The sequence below is a fragment of the Symsagittifera roscoffensis genome, chromosome 8 (genome assembly GCF_963678635.1).
Source record: "Symsagittifera roscoffensis chromosome 8, txSymRosc1.1, whole genome shotgun sequence".
In the NCBI taxonomy this organism is placed as follows: Eukaryota; Metazoa; Xenacoelomorpha; order Acoela; family Convolutidae; genus Symsagittifera; species Symsagittifera roscoffensis.
The window spans coordinates 36,909,075-36,931,560 of NC_087069.1; the positions used below are offsets into that span (position 1 = coordinate 36,909,075).

The following is a 22,486-nucleotide window of genomic DNA, read 5'->3' on the forward strand; positions in this document are numbered from 1 at the left end:
AAAGGATTTAGAGTACGACTTGACTTCGCAGAAAAGGACTTCATTGAACTAGACCAATGACCACCTCGATGTTCAAGTATACGTACAGATCCGAGTAACCAGGCATCCCCTCCACGCACAATCTCCACGCCATTCCCAGACAAGGTCAAACACAAAGAAGTTCTCATCAATGAAACAGAAAAACCTGACATAGCCAACCATTCTGAAATCAGATTTGAGTTTGTTGCGAAAACCCAGTCGTTGTCTTGAGAAGACACAACGATTTAATCTGAGACTTCTCTAATAAGAAAACCCAGAAGAAATAAGATGTTCGCCAAATACCAACGTCCATCATCCATCCTTTGAATTGCAGAAAGACTATTCTAAAAAACTCTGTAAAACCCGGATGGGTGGAACCTGATCTAAACTACATTTTATGATTGGATAAATTAGATATTTTACCAATGTAAAGTATTTAATATTAACCAATCATGATCCATCTGACTAACAATCCACTTATTTGTAAGTGCTGAAATTACTTGTAATTTCAGCACCAGAGAGATTTGAATTTAACTTAGAAGTTAGTTGAACTCTCCCGAGTACTTCAGCAGCCGCAATAAACCAGTATACCCTAGATCTATTGAGCCTAGCAGAGACTAGTTAAACAACCTGAGACTAGATAGTATAAGAGTAAGATTAGGATCGGTATTAGACTAAGAAGTTGCACGAATCTATCCGGCCGAAAATAAGATAGCGTGACGAGCAGACGGTGTACCCTATCCGAAATTACTCTATGAGTTATACCCATCGGTCATAACTCACTGTTTCGCCACTGGAATTATCTGCTATTAGATTAAAAAATCGTTTTTGAAACGCGAAATTGAAAAAACTTAATTTGACCAAAAGCTTGACGAAATTGGCTTACGCTTACCCAAAATTCAACTATTCCATTCGGTTTTGGGAAAAAGTGGCTAGGTGAAGGGCAGGGGAGGGGAGATAGAGGGGACGGGGGAGGGTAAACGCAGGGATGGATTTAAACTTGTTAGAGGAGGAAGTTAACACGGGGGGAAGGGGTACACGTGGGGGTTTGGTGGGAGGGGACGTATTAGAAAGACTTTTGGGTGGCAGGAGGGTGAGGGGGTGCGCAGCGGGGGAGTAGTGCGTGATAGTGGGTGTACGTGGGGATGGATCAGTGAGAAGTGGTCATGGGGATGAACGTGCTCGTTAGAACTCGAGTTCTTCAGAAAGACGCAAAAAGTAGAGTAATTGTCCTTAAAATTAATCGATTTTTATGGATTTTATGTTTAAAAATTATCGATAATATCAAAACCAGATAAAGCATTTTATTAGATTATATTATGGATTTTTATTAATCCTTATTTTCGTTAAATTATTCTAATATAATGGATGAAAAATCCAATAACTTTTTTAATTTTGCCAAGATAACCGATTATATAGACACAATTTCAGTCAACAAACCTCCTTTATAATCAAATTTTATCCATGAAACTTCGGTGCTGGCAATTCGTTTTTTTGTTTTTCCATGTTAAAATCAACTTTCTAATGCTGAAGGCAATTTTAATCATTGCAAAACGTTTTTATACTGTTAAGCATCAGATGCAAAAATATTCATTACAAAAGAAATTTTGGCTTTTTCCAATTGGGGGTATGTTCCTGGGGTCTCGGAGCACTATAAGTGAGTCATAGGATAGATTCCATCATTTAAATAACAAATGAATGTTGCGTCTAACAGTACTTGCCTCTAACAGTACGATGAAATTTTCCCAAACGTGTATTTCGGTACTAATTTACACGTTTGGGAAAAATTGATCTTCTTGTTGAAGGCAGGACGGAACACAGCAAGTTGACTATAATGCAACTCTTTTTATGAAAAAAGTAGAATCAAGATCGAATATTTGCGCGACCCATGTTGCGACTTTTTGCGACTCAAGCCTCCTGGGGGAGTATGGAAATTCGGTCGCAGAAAGTCCATTTCGGCGAACCATTTCGGTTGCAACATGAATCGCAGACCTCGGCCTGGGGTCTTTTCTACACCGTGAAAACAATAAATGAAAGGTTAAAATATAATAAGAGCTTAATGTACATAGCTAGGGGGCCTTAAAATTAGCAAAATATAGCATAATTGAACTAAAATCTGATATTAAACAATCGTTTTTCCAAAATCTGATTTTAAACAAACTGATTTTTTTAGGTTGAAATTAATTTTTATCAGGTTTCAGTAGGAATGCGCCACTTTTTATGCTTCTTGATTAGTACAATTCATGAAAAATTCAGAACAAGATATGCTGCCAGGGTTTTTTCTTGTCTGCAGCAAAATTAAACGTATAATAAAAATGTAAAATATATTTTTATTACTATAAAAAGTGTTCCTCAAAAAGATAACGTGAGTATTTAGGAACCCTTTTCACTATTCCAAAATTTGAAAACGCCGCATTGAAATAAGTATATATTAAGAACTGATTATCACTGGTTGCGTTATTCTAACAGATTTAATTACTCTTTTTAAGCAATTGAAAAAAAACTGGGTTTCATAAAGTCACCTAGCGATCGACTTACATTTATGATATGCAGACAATTGAAACAATAATTGCAACTTATTCAATTTGAAGTCTCTGAAGATTTTCAGCATTCTTTGCCTCAAACTCCTTGCTGTTTGTCTTCATCTTCAAAGCGAGACTAAAGGGTCAAAACGGGAATTTAACTTGCATCAAAGGATCTGAATCCATAGTTGCATCAAAGGATCTGAGTTTCAAAGATGAGGAAAATTTGATAATTTTATAAATCAAATAATAAACTCGCAAGCAAGAAACAATTTTACTTGAGCTCAGTATATTTAACATCAAGCATAATACTAGAGACCTTTTGTTTTAAAAAATATTTGAAAAAAAGTTCTTAAACTGACTCGAAAATACTAATGAAAAATTATAAACTATGATAACATGTTTTAGAAACTTGGTTTAGGTTACAAACTTCTTTTATAGTTTTTATCAATTTGATTGGACAACGTGTTAAAATAAAAAAAAAACCTGATCTTCAAACTTTTCGACAGATCAATTGCTTTGAAAGACGTTTCGATATTTCAAGTTGAGTTTTGAAATGGTAGCAGTTATAAGGCCAGTTCACTGTCTCAGGGTCAGAGTTATTTCAGACTTTAAAAGTTTGTCCAATAAATTTGTTATAATTTTGTTTTGATATGATTCCGATTAAAAATTTACAAGACTATTGCTGATTCATTTTAAATTATTATTTTAAATTTCTACGTTTTTTGAATATTTAAGTTTTTTTGGGGTACTTTTTGGTATTTGAAGGGTTAAAAGAACCTTAAAAGTGTATATTCAATAATAAAAATTATATTTTTTTAAGTTGGGACGGCATGTCTAACTCATAGAGTAATTTCAGATTAGTTACACCGTCTGCTCGTCACGCTATCTTATTTTCGGCCGGATAGATTCGTGCAACTTCTTAGTCTAATACCGATCTTAATCTTACTCTTATATCTCTTAGTCTCAATAGATCTAGAGTATACTGGTTCGTTACGAGTTGGTCTTTTGGAAAAGGCAACTAAGCTGTAAGTTAAATTCAGAATGCTCTGGTGCTTAAACTACAAGTAGTTTCAGCACTTACAGATAAATGGGTTGTTGGTTAGATGGAGTATGATTTGTTAGTCTTCAAAATTTTATAAGGATAAAATATCTAATTTACAACCAATAATAATATACAGTTTGGATCAGGTTCCACCCATCCGGGTTTACAGAGTTTTTTGTTTCTTTGACTTATTTCTGTAGTGGAGGATGGATGATTGATCGTTCGTGTTTTGCGAGCATCATTTCTTTTCCATTCTTGGATGAGGAAGCTCCAGGAAACTAGAATTGTAGATTTCATCTTGTCCTTCAAAGATGGCTAAGATTGGCAACAAAATCAATCTGATTTCAAGATGGTTTGTTATGATCGTCTGTTCTTGATTGGTGTGGAGAACTATGTTTCGATCTGAAGTGGGAATGGCGTGAAGTTCGAGTTTGGAGGGAGTGACCTGTAACTCTGATCTGTACGTATACTTGAACATCGAGGTGGTCATTGGTCTGTTTCAATGAATTCCTTTGCTTCGGAGTCAGGTCGTACTTTAAACCCTTTGAGTTGTGGTTGTGAGCGGCATATCGGTTGTGTTCAGCCATTCTGTAGGTTGTGCGTGATGAGGTCGTCTTAGCTATTTGATGCTCGTCTTCGCGATTGTGTATGATCTGTATTACTGCAGTATATATTCCACATAAATAAATGTTTAGTTAGTCCTTCTGTTCAGTTATGATTTTTTATTAGTTTTTATCGCAAAAGCTTTTATCTTTAGTTCAGTTATTTTAAAAGAGTTACTCACACTTGAGTACCTCTTATCAAAAATAGGGAGTGGGTCACAAAGCGTGGATTCTAGCACGGTGGGTTAGGCCGGCTAGTAAGCATGCTCAGGACTTCGTCCTCTTCTGGTGGGTTAGGCCATGAGTGAGGGTATGATTTCCTGCTGGTTTTTTATGGGGTCCTATTTTGTGTTAATCTGTTGTGTCGTGTTGGTTTTTGGTTTTTCCTTTTGATGTTTTAGTTGTGTCTTTTGCTCAAAAAACATAATGTTTGGTATGGGTTTTTTTTTTCGTTTTTTTGGTGTTTTATGCTTTCTTTTTTAGACTTATCAATAGTCTTCAAAAGAATAAATTATCGGTTCTTTGAGCTGGTTTAATCCAGTTTGGGTACTGTGGGTTTTTTTTTCTTAGTCATGCTGTTCTTGGTGTTTCATGGTGTTTAGTAAGCTGCGTTGGTTAGTTGGGATTATTATATAATTCCTTTCCAACCGGGTTAAAAGAAAGTTTGAAACTTGTTATTATTAATTTGAGTTGTTATCAGTTAAAGTTAAAACTTAGAATCATTATGTTAAACAATTCGTCGTGGGCGAGCTGTGCGAGTGTGGATAGAATTTTTGTGCGAGTGATTCTTAAAAAGGATAGTACTCCTAACATTTGTATAATTTTACTGCTGAAAACTTTAAATTTACTGCATTGTGGGGGATTAAAATTATGAAATTATTTTCAATGTATTTAGATTTACTGCATTGGGGAAAAGAATTTATAGATGAATTTACTGCTGTGGAGAAGAAATTTTACTGCCTCATTCATTGCTGTTAATTAATAAAAAATGTTGAATAATAAAAGAGTTTGCTATTTGAAAAGTTTATAATGTAGAAAAGAGTTTGCAATTTTTATTTCTGTTTTCTGTTTTCTTGCTTGTAGATGATGGTGATCTAGAGACTAATGAAGAACATTTAATAAGAAATGGTTAGTATGGTTTGAATTTATTAGTGTTAAATTATTTAATTTATACTTACCTAATTATCGGGGAAGAAACCATGAGGGAAGGTATCGTGAATTGAATCTGATGTGGTTAGTAATTTTGCTAATATGCGAATGATGTTTTTAGTTTCGAGTAGTGGCCAAAGCAGTTGATGTGCTTTTATGGTGTTTAGTTCTTCGGTGCCTACAGAAAATTCGTGACTGGTGTGTAGAATGAGGTTAAAAAGGTTGTGATTGTATTTAGTATTGTGAATGAATTCTAATATTGGGATTTCTATAAGTTGAATATATTCATGAGGGACAATGAGGGGTCGGGATTCTTCTGCATTAAAGGTCTTGGGAAGTGGACAAAATATATGCATTTGGTTTATCGGGTCGTATTTTCTGAGGAAGCCTTGGAAGTTAGTGCCTTTAATACAGTATGCGAAATTTAAGAAAAATGTGAAGTGTACTTTGCATTAATAAACTGAAAACAATGGTGGGGTTGTCGTGAAGGTGTGTGTAAATTAAAATGACTTTGAATGAATCTATAATATGTGTAAGTGTGCGTTTGTTTAGTTCGTTACATGATGTCGGGTGAACAGTGCTGTTCTCGTTCTTTTTGAGTGAGGAAGTGAAAGGATAGTGAAAAAGTTTGAAATTTGTCGTAAAAGGATTCATAAACTTGGATGTCGATTAGTGCTTCGGAAATAATATGGTCGTGTTTTTTATATAGTGAGCTTAATGTAAAGATGATGGCTGTGTGGATGAAAAATTTTTCTGTTAGTTGAGGGCTAGCGAACTTATCGTCGTCTAAAAATTGGTCTTGGTTAGGTCGGATGATGTGGTGATCATAATGTCAATAGAGAAATCATTAGCTCGGGGTGCAGTGAACGTTTTTAGTCGCTTTTTATATCGTACGTGAGTGAATTGTATAGGTGTTAGTGCTGTGATGAGTCTAAAAAGGTCTAGTTTACTTTTTTTCTGTTTCGTGAGGTGTGTTATTTAGTGGTTTACAAAGAGGATTTGAGAAATAATAAAATGATGTCCAGTGAAGTGTAGGCATTAGTACGTGCTCATCGACATAGTGAGGTTGCTCAGTGTGAGGATTGGAATGACTAATGGTATATTGGGGAAAGAAGGGTAGGGAAATTTGGAGAAAGGCTGGAGTATTAATGTGGTCAGTGTGGTTTATATAATCGCGGGCTGTTCCGGGTTTGGAGGGAAACGGGTGGTTTGGGAATTTTCTTTTGAACGTTCTATATGCACGCTTAGTTGTGGATGATGAATGGGTTGATGTTGAGGATTGATCTAGAGAAGGGGTATAATCAGAAGAGGGTGTAGGAGTTGGTGGGTTTGATGATGTTATATTTGATGTAATTGGTGAATAGTTAGAGTGTGAGGATGTTGTATTTGTTGTTGAAGTGTTATTAGGTTATCTAGTTCTTTTGAAATTTGTTTGGTTTCTGGGGAATCGATGTTGGAATGATCATTGGTAAAAGTGGAGTATGTCGGGGTTGCTTGGTAAATAAGAGAAATGGACGAAGGGGAATCATTTGTGGGCTGGGAGTGAAAAGGTCGAAAGGGGGGTTGGGAAAATGCTGGTGGGCTGGGTTCGGAGTTTGCAAATTCGTCTGGGGGTTCGTAGTCTGAGTTATTAAATTGGGAGATTGTATTAAAAACGTTGATGTTTGAATTAGTGTCAGATTCCATGCCGGATGATGTGTTAACATGGGGTGATTGAGGTGGCGGGAAAGCAAAAAGTGGAATGATTGGAATAGGTTTTTGGAGGTTGGCTGGGTGGGAAATGGAACGGTGAAGGGATCCAATTTGTCGGCTCATCGTGGGCTAAAAAAAATGATTGTTCTGAGGTTAAAATTTTGTGGTATGTGGTTGTTCGATTATTTGTTCATATGTATCGTCATTTTGAGGTTGTTGTGTTACAATGTGTTGAATTGGACATTGTATATGATTTGGTCTTGAAGTTGCGATGTTTGCTAGTGCTAAGTTTCTGAAATTCCGTGGTACTAGTGATAGTGGATGGTTACGATTTAAACTTGGTAGTTGTGGTGCTGTAGGTAATGTATTTGTGTTATTGTATGATTCGTCATATGTGTTTGGTTTAGTTGATAATTTTGTATTGTATTTTTTTTGTACATTTAAAAGTATTTTACTTATAGATGTGGAAAATATTCCAAAAAATCCTGCAAAAAGTATGCGTGCTACGCTCAGTTGTCTATTGACTTGTGTGTGGATTGTGCATGGGTTATAAATGCCTTTTAATAAAAAAATATAAATACAATAAAACTAAACATCGCGTATAATATAGTCAGTCTATCTAAGATGTATTATAGCCATCCTAGAAAGGCTAAAATTTTATTTTTGAAATTTACAAAACTAAAAATATTGTTCGGTGATATATCTTGTGGTCGATATTTTTCGCCGTTTAGATAAATATAATCTTTTATGTCCTTAAAATATCCGCTGTAATCTTGTGCGTAAATGTCTGAAAATCCTGCTGTTTCTGCAATTTTTCGTAAGTTTTGATCTATTGATTGTCGTTGTATAGTCTCAATCTTTGTAAGTAGTTCCTGAAATTGTTGTGTACATATGTGGTGTTGTATGTCGGATTTGGAATAGATACCTATCGAATGCAAGTCGACATTTCGATTTCGGGCTATAGGTCTAATGCTTTCGGGTGAAAACTGTTTTAGTGGTGGCATTAATGTTAGATATGGTGTAAGTAGATAGTATTTATCTTCATCGGGATTTAAATGTGCAACGTTCTGGCTATTTTCTGATCCACATGGTACTGCTGTAGCCCAAAAATATGTTCGTCTTGAGAGTGTATCAACAAAATATACTTTATTTTTGAAGAATATTGGGATTCTTTTGTAACATCGTTTATCTTCAAAAACGTATAAAGGTGATAGTTTTTTGGTACAAGTGTAATACCATAAGATGTTTCCTTCATAATCAATGAAATTTGATCTATTTCCGGATAATAAATATCCTGCATATGGTATTTGTAGAACTGCTAGTGAAGTGACTGTAGAATTTGTGTTCTTTCAAGTTCGCATAATTGGTGTAGTGTTTCTAATTCTGAAAGTGACATTTCTTGAAAAGTTCTGCTTATTGTGTAGTCTAGTTTCATATCTAAATGTATATCATAATGAATTGCGCCAAAATGTGTGCTGTTCATAAGTGATAGTTCTTGTAATCGTGTACTTTCTGTGTCTTGTGATTTTAATTTTCCACCGATTTGTCCTATGTTTTTCTGAAAATTTACTGAAACGTAAGCATTTTTGTCGGTAAGTGAGTGAGATATGGCCATCGGGTCTACAATTAAATTTCCTGTGTGCATGTCGAAACCATTTTCGTATTCGACAAGAATTTTTGAATACTGTGTTTTATAAATTGGCTTTTATTTACAAGCAAGTTCTGTTTCTGGGTATATTTGAAATCGTGTTAGTTTATTTTCTATATTCGCAATCGCTTTCTCAAAAAGGTTTTGGATTTCAATCCACACCAATGAGTTATACACTCTTGTTCAATTTAGACTTAGTGTCGCGAATATCCGAGTTTCGACCTGTTTTGTTTTGGTTTGGTTTTTCAAAAAAGGCAAGTTACCATTGCAGTCACTGGCTCCCAGACTATCTCTTAATAACCTAATACCTTTAACTACTTTCTTTTTTGTTATCTTCTTAAGTCTTGACAAAACTTTACCCCTCCGGATTGACAAAAATGAGACCCTTTCGGATTGGCAAAATTTGGAACCCTCCAGATTGGCAAAAACAAGACCCTTCCGGATTGGCAAAATTGGGGCCCCTCCGGATTGCCAAAAATAAGACCCCTCCGGATTGGGAAAAATAAGACCCCTCCGGATTGGGACCCCTCCAGGTTTGTAAAAATAGCTTCTCGGAGACTTTCTAAATTTTCACCCGATACCCTTCCGTATATGTTCTCCGTTGCTTTTATACTGTTTGAACTAGCTAGGAAGGGTGTTTCGTCTTTCCCAAGAACCTTCCGGATTGAAGTTTAGACTCTTATTTGACTATTCACCCTCACGGTGAAGGGTCTTATCGCTAGACTGGTTTCGACTTGACTAAGGTTTTCTGGTGCCCTTAGCCTTCCCTTTTCGTCTCGAACAGCGTAAAATTGCCTTATTCAACCGTTACTACCCTTTGGTAGGGGTGTAAGGGCTTTCCAAAAAATTTTTTATGAAACGTGAAGGTTCTACCTTCCCGACTTGGTGAATTTGCTAAAAACAATCCTAAAACATTTTCACGCTTACTTTTTTAAATATTTGATTATCTATAGCAAGCTCAGCTAATTTCTAATCTAATGGTACTAAGATCAACTGGATCTGTCCAGTAGTTCCAAAGTTATTAACCAAAACGTCTTTTTTCTAAAGTCAAAAATTTCTCTTTTATAGGTTCCACCTAACTTTTTTTCGCAATTCTGTCCTTTCCGATCTAAAAAATGTTGATCCGAGCTCAGACGGCCTATACTCTTCTATTTCAAAGGAAAAACTTGATCTAAAACGCTCTAGCTGAAAATATTTTCCAAAAACTATGCTATTTGGATCCCTCCGGATTGATGAATCCACTAAATCAAACACGTTAAGTTCGATTTCTCTGTAACCCGGATAGCTATTGGCAAACGGGTTTTAAAACCTGTCGATTCACTAGTGGACGTTGTCCGAACAACAAGTTTTACTGTCCTAACTTAAAAATTTCAAAATTTTTTTTTATTTTATAGCGTTTCGTTTATTCAAAAATCGCGAAAATTCGGTTTTTGGTTCCAAAATGGTTCCAACCACTTCCGAATTAAACTTAACCGGTTCTATCTCTTATGGTAGTGCAGTTACTGTGTAACACACTAATTTAGCGCTTTTTTCCGATTCAAAAAATATCGATATATCAAAAATCGCGACTTGTGGGGGGATCAAAATATCGCTATTTTGACCCTAAAAACCGGTCTGCTCTCTGTGTTTTTGACTGAAAAACGATATAAGAGAAATAATATAGGCGGTATAAATAATAATATTAGTAATACTTTATCCCTCCGGGTTTGTTCAATATCCGAATGAAGGTGCTTAACTAAGAATTTCGCGGTTCGGTGAAGGGTCACTACAGTGCAGCACTGTCCATTCCCCCACAGATTATTATCTTCCTTTTTGTACCAAAAGGGATACAAAACTTGTTAAGGATACCCAACAGTCAATTGTGTTGTTGTCCTTGAGCCCCTTCTTGTCGCTGGTTGAACTGCTTGCCGGATCAGTCTTCTTCACTAATCCCGAGACCCTTCCGGATTGAGCGCAAATAGCATTAACGTGCTTAAATACTCAAATAACCCTACAATACAAGCCTCAGAAACGGGCCACAAAATTAACCATAACAATTTTGACTGATATCAATGCCTGGAACAACAATATATCTAACAACAACAAACGGGAGGGTCGGATCACATCTCGTCTGGGGGGATGATTTCTACCGATTTTTTTTTTTACTTTTTTTGGTTTTTTTTCGGTTATTTTTTAATGTTTTTTGTTTTTCTTGGGTATTGTACTATTTTTGTTTGGTTTCCTGTATATCTTTAAGTGTTTTTGGTCACATACCTCTCAGGTAACGAGGGGACGCCCGATCCCCCCACCCTTCCTGGAACGTGAATTTTCGGTCTTAACTAGGTTAAAAACCTATTCACGGGAATCAGGAAGGCTTCCGCGTTCCGAACTATTCCTCCACCCCGGCGGTTAGGGCCTATTAAGGGCTTTATTATGAGCATCCGCTCGGCGCGGAGTGCTCGTTAACGGTTCTGCCGGTCATGATGTTGAAAAAGAATAACACCCAGAAGCGCCATAAAAACATCTATGTAACATTCTCCCGGAAGTACATATCGACGGAAAAAAAGCTAAGCTATAAAATGACTGGCCAGCGTCTAAACAAAGCTCTACATGCTTTTCACCGTCTCTACCAGAGCCAGTTCTTTTGGTGGTCTTTTCAACATCGGGTCGACAAAAACGTTACTGTTCTCCGGCTTGGACCAGAACGCTCAAAGTAACTTACTTACATGCAAAATTAGTGAGCTCATGGCTGGGTCTCAGTATCCCCAGACCACGAGGTCACTACTAAAAACAGGGCTACTACTATTTACTATATTACTATTGTTTTTGTTCAGTAGAGAAAAATAATCATCTCCATCGAAGATGGATCAACCCTTTCCCTCAACTCCTAGCTTCTCATTATTAGAAAATGAATCCAGAGGTTAATTAAATTCAATTCAGGGCATGACCAGGAAGCTAAAAGTTCGTTTAAAATGGTTCAAGTTCATGTCTCAAGACCCCTCCGGATTTCTGAGTCCGAGGAAATAACACCCTTATTTCCTCTCCGGAAGGCTGAATTCACGATTCCACCACCCTTCACCGTGGGCGTGAATGGCCTTATAATGATTGTAGCTACAAAATCGTTACAAGTCGGAGCGGTCTTTGCTAACACTCTGTTGTATTTTCTACTTTCCGTCGTAGTTTCTCTCGCAACTCTCGTTGTGGTTGTGTTGTATTTTTGGTTTTTTTCCAAAAATGGCCGTTTCGTTGTTTCTCGGAAATATGACGTCATCATTCGAAATTTTAAAAATTTAAAATACCAGAATATCCTGACCTTCACAGTTGGTCTAAACGTTCGAATAACGTCGCTAATCCTCTAAAACTGCCAATTCTCTGGGTCAGCGGCTAACCCTCTGAAACTTGTCACAAGACGCTGGCCAGTCGTTTTAGAACCTAGCTTTATTTTCCGTCGATATGTACTTCCGGGCGAATGTTTTATTACCTTTTTCTTTTATTTACGTTAAGCAATCTCAATTGTTTCCGATAGGGGCAGGTTTGTGTACAAACTCTTAAGTCTACTGAAGAAACGCGCTCATTTTCGTCAAGTATTAGTTTTTCTCGATCGTCTAATGTGGATGTTTTAATGTTTGCGCCAGGAACTTTTTCGAAAATGGGAGTCAACAATTTATTCAGCTTGTGATAACTACTGCCAGGTATTGATAGAACCGGACGGAGTATTGTTTCTTTCTTGCGTAGTGCAGCCAAACCGTATAACCTAGCGGGCCGAGCTCTAGTAGTTGTGAGTTTTTAATAAATTTTATCACTTATGAGTTCTTGTATTTTTGATTGTATATTGATTGTTTTTAAAGTTTGTTATGGGTTCTAAAATCGAAGAGTTTATCCGCGCTGGTGTGAGCTGGGTTGCACTTCCAGAAGATTTGCAGTCAAGTCTCAGCAACTCAGAACTGGAATACAGCAAACTTGTCAAACAGTTTTCTACAAGATGTCAGCTTAGATATCGAGACCACTTGATTAACAGTGTGTACAAAGACGAAAGACAATATTATAAACAAATGATAGACTATTGCATCGACAATTTGATGGTTTTTCCGTATCACTTATCAGATATATTCCACACGTTACATACTTCTCCCTTTGTGTATTACACCAGCATGGTTAGATCACTTATGAAAGCAGATAAAAGTTATGACTCACTTCCAAATTTCACCGCAGTCGATTGCCTGAGAGTTCTTGGCATTGGGCGAAACCAGTACATTGACCTGATGAACCAGTCTAGACTCCAGAAAAATTCCAGTTTGCAGAAGTTTTTCAAAAAGAAAGCAATATCGGATTTGTTGCCGAAAGAACCAATTAAGGTCAAGATTGAAAACTGGTGGAGAGTACGGCTAGCCACAGTAACTGAAACAGACGTACTTCGTTCAACGCCAGAGGAGAAAGAGTTAATTGACTTTTTAGTAGCAAACAAACGTCACTTGGCTGGAAAACTAGACTTGAGATTACTAAGGAATCTTTATTCTCGTGGAATGATCTTTTTCGATGTTCCTATTACTGAAATTGATACTGTATCTCTTCCTCCCTTAGACAACTTTGTTATGAATCGAACATCAGGAGATGAAATTGAATTACTGCTCTACAAGTTGTTCCAAGTTCTGGACGAAACTATGACTATGAAAGAGCTCGCAACTATGCTTGATCTAGACGTTAAAACGGTTCTAATGACAGTTTCTTTGATGTGTAGGCTTGGTTTTTGCCACAAGAGGAAAGGCGAAATGGATCAATCAGAGCTACATGAATCTTGGTTGACAGTTGAAAATGGCACGAAAGAGCTTAATGCGCCGGCACCGTTTCCGGTTAAAAATGTTATTGATTTCATAGACATGGACGAGCTCTCCGATGATTTACTCGAAAACTCGCCAATAATCGCTAAGAGCGTATCGACGTCACAATTTTCCTTGACATCTAAAAGTGAAGGTCAACCGCTTGTGAAGGAACTGGAACTTTCAGGAGGCGAGAGCTCTTCCAGATGCAAGATTGCATTTTTATTTGATTCCACTCTCACAGCATTCCTGATGATGGGAAATTTGACTCCCGGTTTGAAGACCCATGCAGTGACCATGTTCGAAGTAGGAAAGTTATCAGACGAGTCTATGGACAGTTTCATTAGTGAGCTTGAAAAAGTGAAGTTGGACATAGACGAACAAGAAGGCGAGGCTCAAAGGTACTTCGATCATGCCCAGATACTTCACAGAACTCTTAAGCTTTTGAGATACAACGATAAAATTGCATTCGGTGAAGAGATGAACTCTCCAGGAATTGACTTACTGCGGTGTGAAAGTCTACTTAACCTTGACTTTGATATTTGCCAAAGGCTAATGCAGAAGAACTACCAAGCTCTAATTTCAATGGCACCTCTTTCCCAAGAAGTCTCACCAGTTAGCTGTTCGGACCCTTATCATGTGGGACCATTCATACCGGAAATGAATTCACCCTGGTTCAAACTGTTTCTATACAGAACGCTGGGCCGAGGACCTCCCTCGATGCTTCTTTGCAAAGGGTTCCGACTCCGACAAATCCCAGTGATGTTCCTGGAATATGAGAAACTCCTTGTGACTTGCTGGGGCCATGATTCTATTCTAGTTTCAACATGCAGTTGTCTTATTATGCTGAATGACGCTCTCTGTAATATGCCAGTTTTGGTTCAAGGTTACTCACGGTACAGCGAAAGCGAACTTTGTACTAAATACGTCCCGTTTCCTCTTGATCAAGATAGTCTAGAAGCTCATAAAGGTCTTGTAGCGTCGTTAGAGAATCATTTGGATGTTACCAATGGGTTTGGGTTTTTAACTCTTGCCAAGACTCCTAAATCAAAAGTTATAGAAAACATTCCTCAATCTGAGCCAAACGAAACTCCCGAAAATTCAGCTTCACCTGAAATCGAGGAACTGACTCCAAAACAGGTGCAATATCTATTGGATTGCTCTTCAATCAGTGCTATGAATCAGGATGAGGAATGCAAAGACGAACACTATGAGTGGTCCGTGTTTGATGTCGATTACGGGCTGCCCTTGTTCGACGAAGCTTTGAACTCTTACGTCTGTGATATACTTACAAATTCTGGTATATTCTCACAAGAACACCAGCAGAAGTTTTTGCAGTCAAATCTGACGTTATCGATGCAGTTGTTGAAATTTATAAATGCATGTTGCGAAAACGACTTAAAAAGTGAAGAGATGGATGTGAGAGCGTACATTAGAAAACGGGCTCCGCTCCAAATGCCAACCTGTAATGTTTTGTACAGTAGAAACTCGAAAGAGGTTAAATTGTGGAAGTTTTAAAGTGTTAATAAGTTAAAGTGTAAACCATATCAAATAAAGTTCATTCCTGGTGATTGCTAGTTATTGTTGTATTTATTTAAAATGTACAAAAATAAATAAATCATTTGTGAAAACAAGAAATTATATGCCTGAATTAAATTTTTGACAATCAGAGCTTGAACCAAATTTTGCAAATTTGCGCTTAAGTGCGAGCAAACGTAAAGTGAAAAATCATTGTTTACATGTAGGAATCATTATTTACATGTATATATTTCCAGTTAGAGATGGCTTTTCAACAATTAATAGCATTTGCACAGCAGAACAAAATAGACTGTTTTATATTTCTGGCACGTCTTTACACAATGGTTTCCTGTGTTCTTTTTGTGGTCCCTTTTTACGGAATAGACAGTCAACCTGTATTCTACCAGCGGGCGTTGTTAAGCAATGCGTTGTCATGCGCACTGCGGTTGCATCAACGCATGCCTGTTGTCGCCCTCAACCTAGAGTTTCTCTCGCGTGTTCTTCTAGAAGATTCCGCACATTACATCATCTACTCTTTGATCTTTATCGCATCTTCATCGCCAGTGACCTTAGTAGTGATCCCTCTATTCCTTCTGGCTCTGTTCAACATCTCCTTTTTCATCCAGAGGAATATTGGCAATGCGATTGGTGTGGCTCTTCTCAACTCACTGGTCTCGAAGGTGACATCGAATAGTCAGTCTATCTTGAGGTTTATTGCTCTAAATGAAGTGCTCCTTTTTCCCGCCTTGATCATGATGATTTTCAGCGGAAAAGGCAGTATGATTACACCCTTCATATACTACAGGTATCATAAATGTCTTATTTTCTTTTCATAATACTAGTTTTCAGAAGTTTTTTTGAACCATCGAACATACCGAATAACAAATGAATTCAGACAAAATATGTTTTCTTCTTTGAATGGATATTCAGTTAACGGATTCGTCTAAATTCATCCTAAATTTTTCACCATAATTGTTCGAGAGAGCGTAAATGAGATGTGCTATTTATAGTTCATTTATTGCTCAAAAAACTGCAAATTCCTGGCATTAAATTTGAACGTTGTTTCAGGTTCCTCACATTTCGCTACTGTTCGCAGCGCAACCCTTATAGTCGGATAGTGTTCCAGCAGCTGCGAATAGGCGCAGAACAGATGATCGCTAATCCCATTTGTCCTGCTTTTGTCAGGACCATAGTTCAGAAGGCCATCCTTACCATATGTCGTTGGGCTCCTCCTCAAGTACCCACTCAGCCATCTTCTCAAGCCGGAGCTGCAAGATGAGAAAGAAGCTAATGGCGGAAATGAAATTCCAACTGATTCAAAAGTTAGGCAACCGCCGTTGAACTTTTTCGAACTCATTTCCCATTTGTCTGAGTTTGATTTTTTTGATGCGTAACCGTTAATCATCAAAATAAATGTAATAGTGATTGACCCTGAATAATGCTGGTAAATGTTTTTCTTAATTAAAACCCAGAAGGGCGAGTTTTTCATTGTATTTTTGAACTGTCAGTTATTTATTTGTCAATAAATTGCTGTGCAACTATCCCTCTCCTCTTTTTGAGTTGTCTGCTTATCTCAAATTGTATTCATTTAAATTCAATTATCATACTGTAAAATGCAAATGAATCATATCGTGGCTTAATTGATGAATTAATTTAATGCCTGTTATGCAAACTTATGAAATGCATACTTAAGTCATTTTTTTTATAACTGATGTCAATTTACTGGCTGAGATTTTCAGACAATAATCGAGAGAAAGAACAGACATACGGACTGTTTAGACTTGCATACTTCGGATTCTTTATCTTGAGGTAGTGGTGTATAACCCTGAAAAAGTTCATAAATGAACTTATTGGTGGGCCTCAAAACACCAACATCTTCTGCATTGAAAATCGCTCGACACAAATGCTCTCGGGGTAAAATTTCTTCAAGCGTTCTGTTCTGACGGCCTCATTGGAGTAACTATTGAAACATGGATTGCAGTGTATCTGAAATTTTACCGCGTTTTGGTGAGCTTGTGACGATCCATTTGTCCTTGATGGCCTGTTACGATTTTGCCCATTTTTGACACAGCCCACAGTAGATTTTGTTCGCCCATGATACACAATATAGTGTGGTGGGCGGGATTGGGCTATTTATTTTAAACAAAGATCGGGAAAATGTTATAGGAAAGAGTGCTGATTTTTCTTTGATCAACATACCGACATAACAAAGTTTTATTATGCCTAACTAAAGTTGTAAACCAAAAAATAAGCAATCTCACCTACAAATGCTCAGACAGAATTTTGATGATAAGCATATTGGGTTCGATAAACAGATAGTGTTAAGATTTTATGGCGAAATCACTTGCAGAATTGAGGTATCAGAATTTTTTTTTTGGGGGGGGGGGGGGGGGTGCGCTCGAAGCATTCACTGTGAGAGAATAATCTTCGGTACCTGCAAACTCAGTATTTGAGCTAACTCAGTCGAATATCAGTTAACTCATCAGTGGAATTCCAAAAGGTACTCGCCACCTGTCTCCTACTTGTGCATCTGTTCCACTGTCATGTGAGTTGTGCGCAACTTCTGAATTAAATTATTGAAATTACAATGTAAGGTAAGGAAAAACGAATGTGTTCCTAAGTCTTCTTTTGATGACCAAGTAGAGTTTCTGTGAATGTTTTCTACGCGAAACTGGCGTTGAACTAATTTGCGAGTGTTATTACACCTGCAAAAGCAAGTGTATTGTAATCGGGAACTAGATGTTTCTTCCGTAAACAACTTATACTATTCATACGGGCTCTATCGAGGAAAGCCTGCTCGCTGGCTCAGTTCGCTCAAAATTGAAATAAAAAATTCAAACAAATTTTCCTCGGCACAGAAAAATTTTGAAAAGATTTTAATATTGTTCTAATCACGACTGAATGAGCTTTGAAATGATAAATCACTGAACCCATTCCGATGATTTTTTGTGTTACCTGATTTCTCGTGAAAAACCTAAGAAAAATTTAAACATTGGGAGGTCGTCAAGCTATTCACGGCTTTCGAATAGCTTTATTTAAAAAAAAATACGATATTTTGATTTTAAAATAATCTTTTCAAATTATCAAAAAACATTTTCCAAATTAAATTAACAAAATTTTGATCGTCTTAAATATAATCTGCTTTCGTTTTTTGCAGAATATTTTTTGTTCAGGTTTGTCTGTTTTATTGAGATAAACAATTTAACCCGAATTTGGTCAATTCTTCTATAAAAACTTTTCTATGTTCACACTCTTGTAATCGGTAACTAGACTTTTTTCCATATATACTGTTTCTTACAACAAACTGAACTAGCTTCATTTTTGAGCCTATACAAATTCCAGGTTCCTTCCTTCTGACTTGACCTGGAGGTACCGCTGTTACTTTTGCAATCCAAGGTCGGGTGTTCGAGTCCCTGCAGGACCTTGTTTTCATTCATAAAAAATAAATTTGAACTTTTCCCAATAAATTATGAGTTGTCGGCTTTCATTTGTCCGCTAACAGATGTTTTCGCTTCTTAAGCTTTGCTCCGCTGCTAAATCAAAAATCAAATGTCTTGCTTGGCAGCATGGCAGCATGTTTGCCTGGAAATCCTGTTTAATAGAAAAAAGTATTATGAAAATGTTTGCGATTGTTTTTTTTTTGTTTTGTTTTCCTGAAACGCTTCTCATAATGTAATATACCAATTTTAAAAGGTGAATCAATGATAGGACTCCGTGTTTGCTTGTGTGCCTGCATAATCCCCTAGTAATGCTTTACTTTACCTCACTGTCTACAGCCCTCGAAAAACTTTGTTTTGAAAAAATTTGACCGATAATTTTCTATTTCTTGCGATTACTCAAACACTACCCTCCCAAATATGAAATTTTAGTTCAATAAATAAAACGAGTTATAAGAAGCTGTACTGCATAAACAGTTCTGCCCAACTTTCTTTAACAAAACGTTATGGCCCACGGTATAGTAAAGTATTTGATATTTTGACAGTTTTTTTTACCTTATTCGACATTTCTCAAAAACTAACTTCCCATTATTTGAACTTTTGCGTTACATCGAGAATGCAATTTGCGCGAATTTTTCTGCATAAGTGACGCCTAATTTTTTACACGAAAAGCTTTGATTCTTAGAAAAATCATTTTTTTGTTTTATTGGCCTATTTTTGGAAGCTTTTTGACTTTTATCAATAAGTATCTTGCCAAATTTGATATCAAGGGTTTAATCAAAACAACAGACTGTCTGAAGGCTAGTTTTATAATGTATAAAATTTTTTCATAATTGTTCTAATCTATAAGAAATATGGTTTTCAATATGGTCAAAGTTTCGAAACGGCCGTTTTTTTTTTGAATTTTCTTGATTTTTCTCAAAAATTAATCTCACAGTTCTGAGGTTCAATTAAAAAACCTGGTTTGAGGAAATTTTCTCTACTTAAGTTAGTTTGAACTACTTTCTGCAGAAAAACTCTGTGTTTAATTGAAGTTTTGACCGTTTTTTAAGAATTTTTTTTTAGTTTTCTACATAACTAACCTATCAAATCCTAGAAAAAGGGTTCAATTGCAAAAACCTGCTGAAAGTTCTCCTCTAGAAGCGTTGAATTCTTGTTTTTTTTGTAGGAAAAATGATGTCCTTGAAAAAATTACAATATCTCAAAAGTTTTCACTTTTCTCACTTATTTTAGTAAAGAAATAACTAAAGTTCTAGACAAAGTCCAGTTTTTGAGATTATCTATTCCATTTCTTGTCAGTATAACGAATTCAAAACCTATCAAACACATACCTCCAGTTTTAGTTGGGCACTTAGCTTACTTTTATCGATGCATACGAAAAAAAGATAGACTAAATTTCAAGTGAAACAAAAAAATTGGAATTCACTAGCTGCTGCGAAAGAATCGGAAAGTGATTGGTCCGAGTGTTTTGGTGGGGTGAATTTAGGTTAAGGTAAAATACAGCAATTCATTTTTTCAGTGTTTTAAAATAATTACAACGTTTCGTCTTTTCGAAATTGTTTCTGAAGAAACACTTTTTTTTCAATACATGAAAACCAATAATGAAAACCAGGTTTCATGGAAAGTTCAATTCCAATGGATAAACAAGAGGTTATTCTATGTAACTAGCACAGAAAGTTCCGGCCACATCAAAAAAAGAAACTAAAAATCTTTGACAAAAGTTTGTAAAAAAAGTACGATAGGCATAGTCGACTCCAGGCATAGTTTCAAAAAACGAATAAACATCAAAAAAATTTAAAAAAAAGTCTTGTCTTTTTTTTCAATCAGAAAAGGTTTTCGAATTGAAAATATTGTATTAAAAAATTTATTTATTTTTTGAGTTGATTTTTTTATTATAAATTTGTTAAGCTCAATTCTAACCTTTTCAAAGAAAACTGGGAAATAGTCAAGTGTATCATATTAGCGCTTTTTTAGCCGTTGTTGCGGAAAATCTCAGTTTCGAAAAAAATGTCAGTTTTTTAGACTAATTCACATATAGTTTTTCAATGTTAGTAACCCACAATTATTTTGTGATGGAGATATTGCGATAATTTCGCTATTAATAACTTCTAATTTTGTAAACTATAGCTTAAAACAAACATCGATGGCTATTTACAAAAAAGAGAAAAAATGTGAATAAATTTCTTCATTCTTTTTATGGTTTTTTGATACGTTAAATTTTATTCTATTTGGTCAGAATTAATTGCAAAGAAATTGGCAAACTCTGTTTTCTTGAGACACTTCTCGATATTTGAACAAGTCTGAGAGAATTGAAATTGAATGACAAAATTAAATTTACCACCATGAAATTGAGTGAGTCTTCGGGAAAATGTTTTTCAGACCACTCAGTATGGGTTTTTTTCGTTTTTGACTGCATCAAATAAAAGTTGAAAGGGGGCCAAATTGTATCATTCCAAGGCTTTTTTATTCTGCATTTAGAGTTAAATTAAACTTTCAAGATGCCGCCCCCATGACAAGAAAAATTGGTCTGAATTTTAAATGTTGGACTCAAAATCAGACAAAAATGATCAGAATGAGTTTGATGTCTTTTATCGACCCGAACTCTGTAGTGAAATTTACTGCAGTGCTGATGTGTTTCAGTACCTACTGCGTACTTTTTTGCCAGCAAGTAAAAAAGTCCAAAATATCAAGAAAACCTCAAAAGTAGTATAATAAAATATTTACTCTTTTCGAATTACACATCTGTTTTTTTTGTAACTGGTGAAAAAATAATCACATGTTACAAAAAATTTTTAGGAGCAACTTGAAAAAGTAAAACTTTTATTATACTAATTTCAATGTTTTCTTGAAAAGTTTTTGATTTTACCTACTTACTTGATTGTGGTAAGAACGTTCCGTGTTATTTGCAAATAGTCTATATCTTAGCACAAAAGCGAGCGAGCAGGCTTACAATTGATAAACAATAAGGCGATGATTTTTGTAAGCGTCGAAAACTTAGTTGTTCTCCAGTAAAATGAATTTTTTGCTTTCTTAAAATTTTTTTGGTTATTTAAACTTTTAAGGAAAACAGTTTTCAATTTTGCTTAGTGTGTACAGTGCTGATTTAAATTAACCGGACAAAACGCGTTAAACTTGAAATTTAAAACGCGTTTTTCTCAAATTGGGTTGGGTTTAGGAGAAAACTCATGAAGACAAAACTTGCTTAGAATTTTAGCAGAATTAATATGGTGTAATTTGTTTTGCGAAATTCGGGTCCGAAATTTTACCCCAAAAATGGGTCATTTTGGTTTTTCTTAGTTAATCAAAAATTACGCCAAAAATACCCAGTCGATTACAGACATAATTATATCAAAGTGAGCCCCTTACGTAGCTCAACAAATTTTAAGGAGGGTATAATCTCCAAAAAATTGTATAAGTTAATTTATTTTTGTTTGATAGACAAAAAAAGTCATTTTTACTATATAAAATACCAACTTTTTATTTAAAAACAATTTTTAAACAATTTGCATTTTTTTTGGAGAAAATACCCTTCTTAAAGTTTGTTGAGCTACGCAAGGGGCTCACTTTGATATAATTATGTCTGTAATCGACTGGGTATTTTTGGCGTAATTTTTGATTAACTAAGAAAAACCAAAATGACCCATTTTTGGGGTAAAATTTCGGACCCGAATTTCGCAAAACAAATTACACCATATTAATTCTGCTAAAATTCTAAGCAAGTTTTGTCTTCATAAGTTTTCACCTAAAATCAACCCAATTTGAGAAAAATGCGTTTTAAATTTCAAGTTTAACGCGTTTTGTCCGGTTAATTTAAATCAGCACTGTACTACTGTTATCGATTAAGCACAAGTTCTAGACTTTTTAACTTCCCACGTTTTAAAAGTTTTTGTTCGTTTTTTTATTATTGTCGTCGGATCTTACTGTGCAATTTACACAGAAACCGGTTGACCTGGTTTTGTTTAGTTTTTCATTCTTGTTCACTTCAATTCATCTTTGCATCCAAGTTTTTGCGAATCTCCGTTTGGCTTTAAAAAAGTTTTATTACAAAATGACACCAGA

General features: G+C 35.8%; 3 protein-coding genes across 3 annotated transcripts in view; all 3 read left to right on the forward strand.

Annotated features, from left to right (window-relative positions):
- The window catches only part of LOC134853360 (flotillin-2a-like), a 424,983-nt gene that overhangs the window by 306,284 nt on the left and 96,213 nt on the right, over positions 1–22,486 (forward strand). The window lies entirely within an intron of this gene.
- Positions 12,508–15,116, forward strand: LOC134853304 (protein FAM91A1-like). Its single transcript, XM_063869276.1, has one exon. The coding sequence runs from the start codon at positions 12,510–12,512 to the stop codon at positions 14,988–14,990; it is 2,481 nt and encodes an 826-aa protein (XP_063725346.1). The 5' UTR covers positions 12,508–12,509; the 3' UTR covers positions 14,991–15,116.
- On the forward strand, positions 15,252–16,709 carry LOC134853075 (transmembrane protein 33-like). Its single transcript, XM_063869010.1, has 2 exons — positions 15,252–15,795; positions 16,059–16,709. Exons 1-2 carry the CDS (start codon positions 15,254–15,256, stop codon positions 16,267–16,269), a joined length of 753 nt encoding a protein of 250 aa, XP_063725080.1. The 5' UTR covers positions 15,252–15,253; the 3' UTR covers positions 16,270–16,709.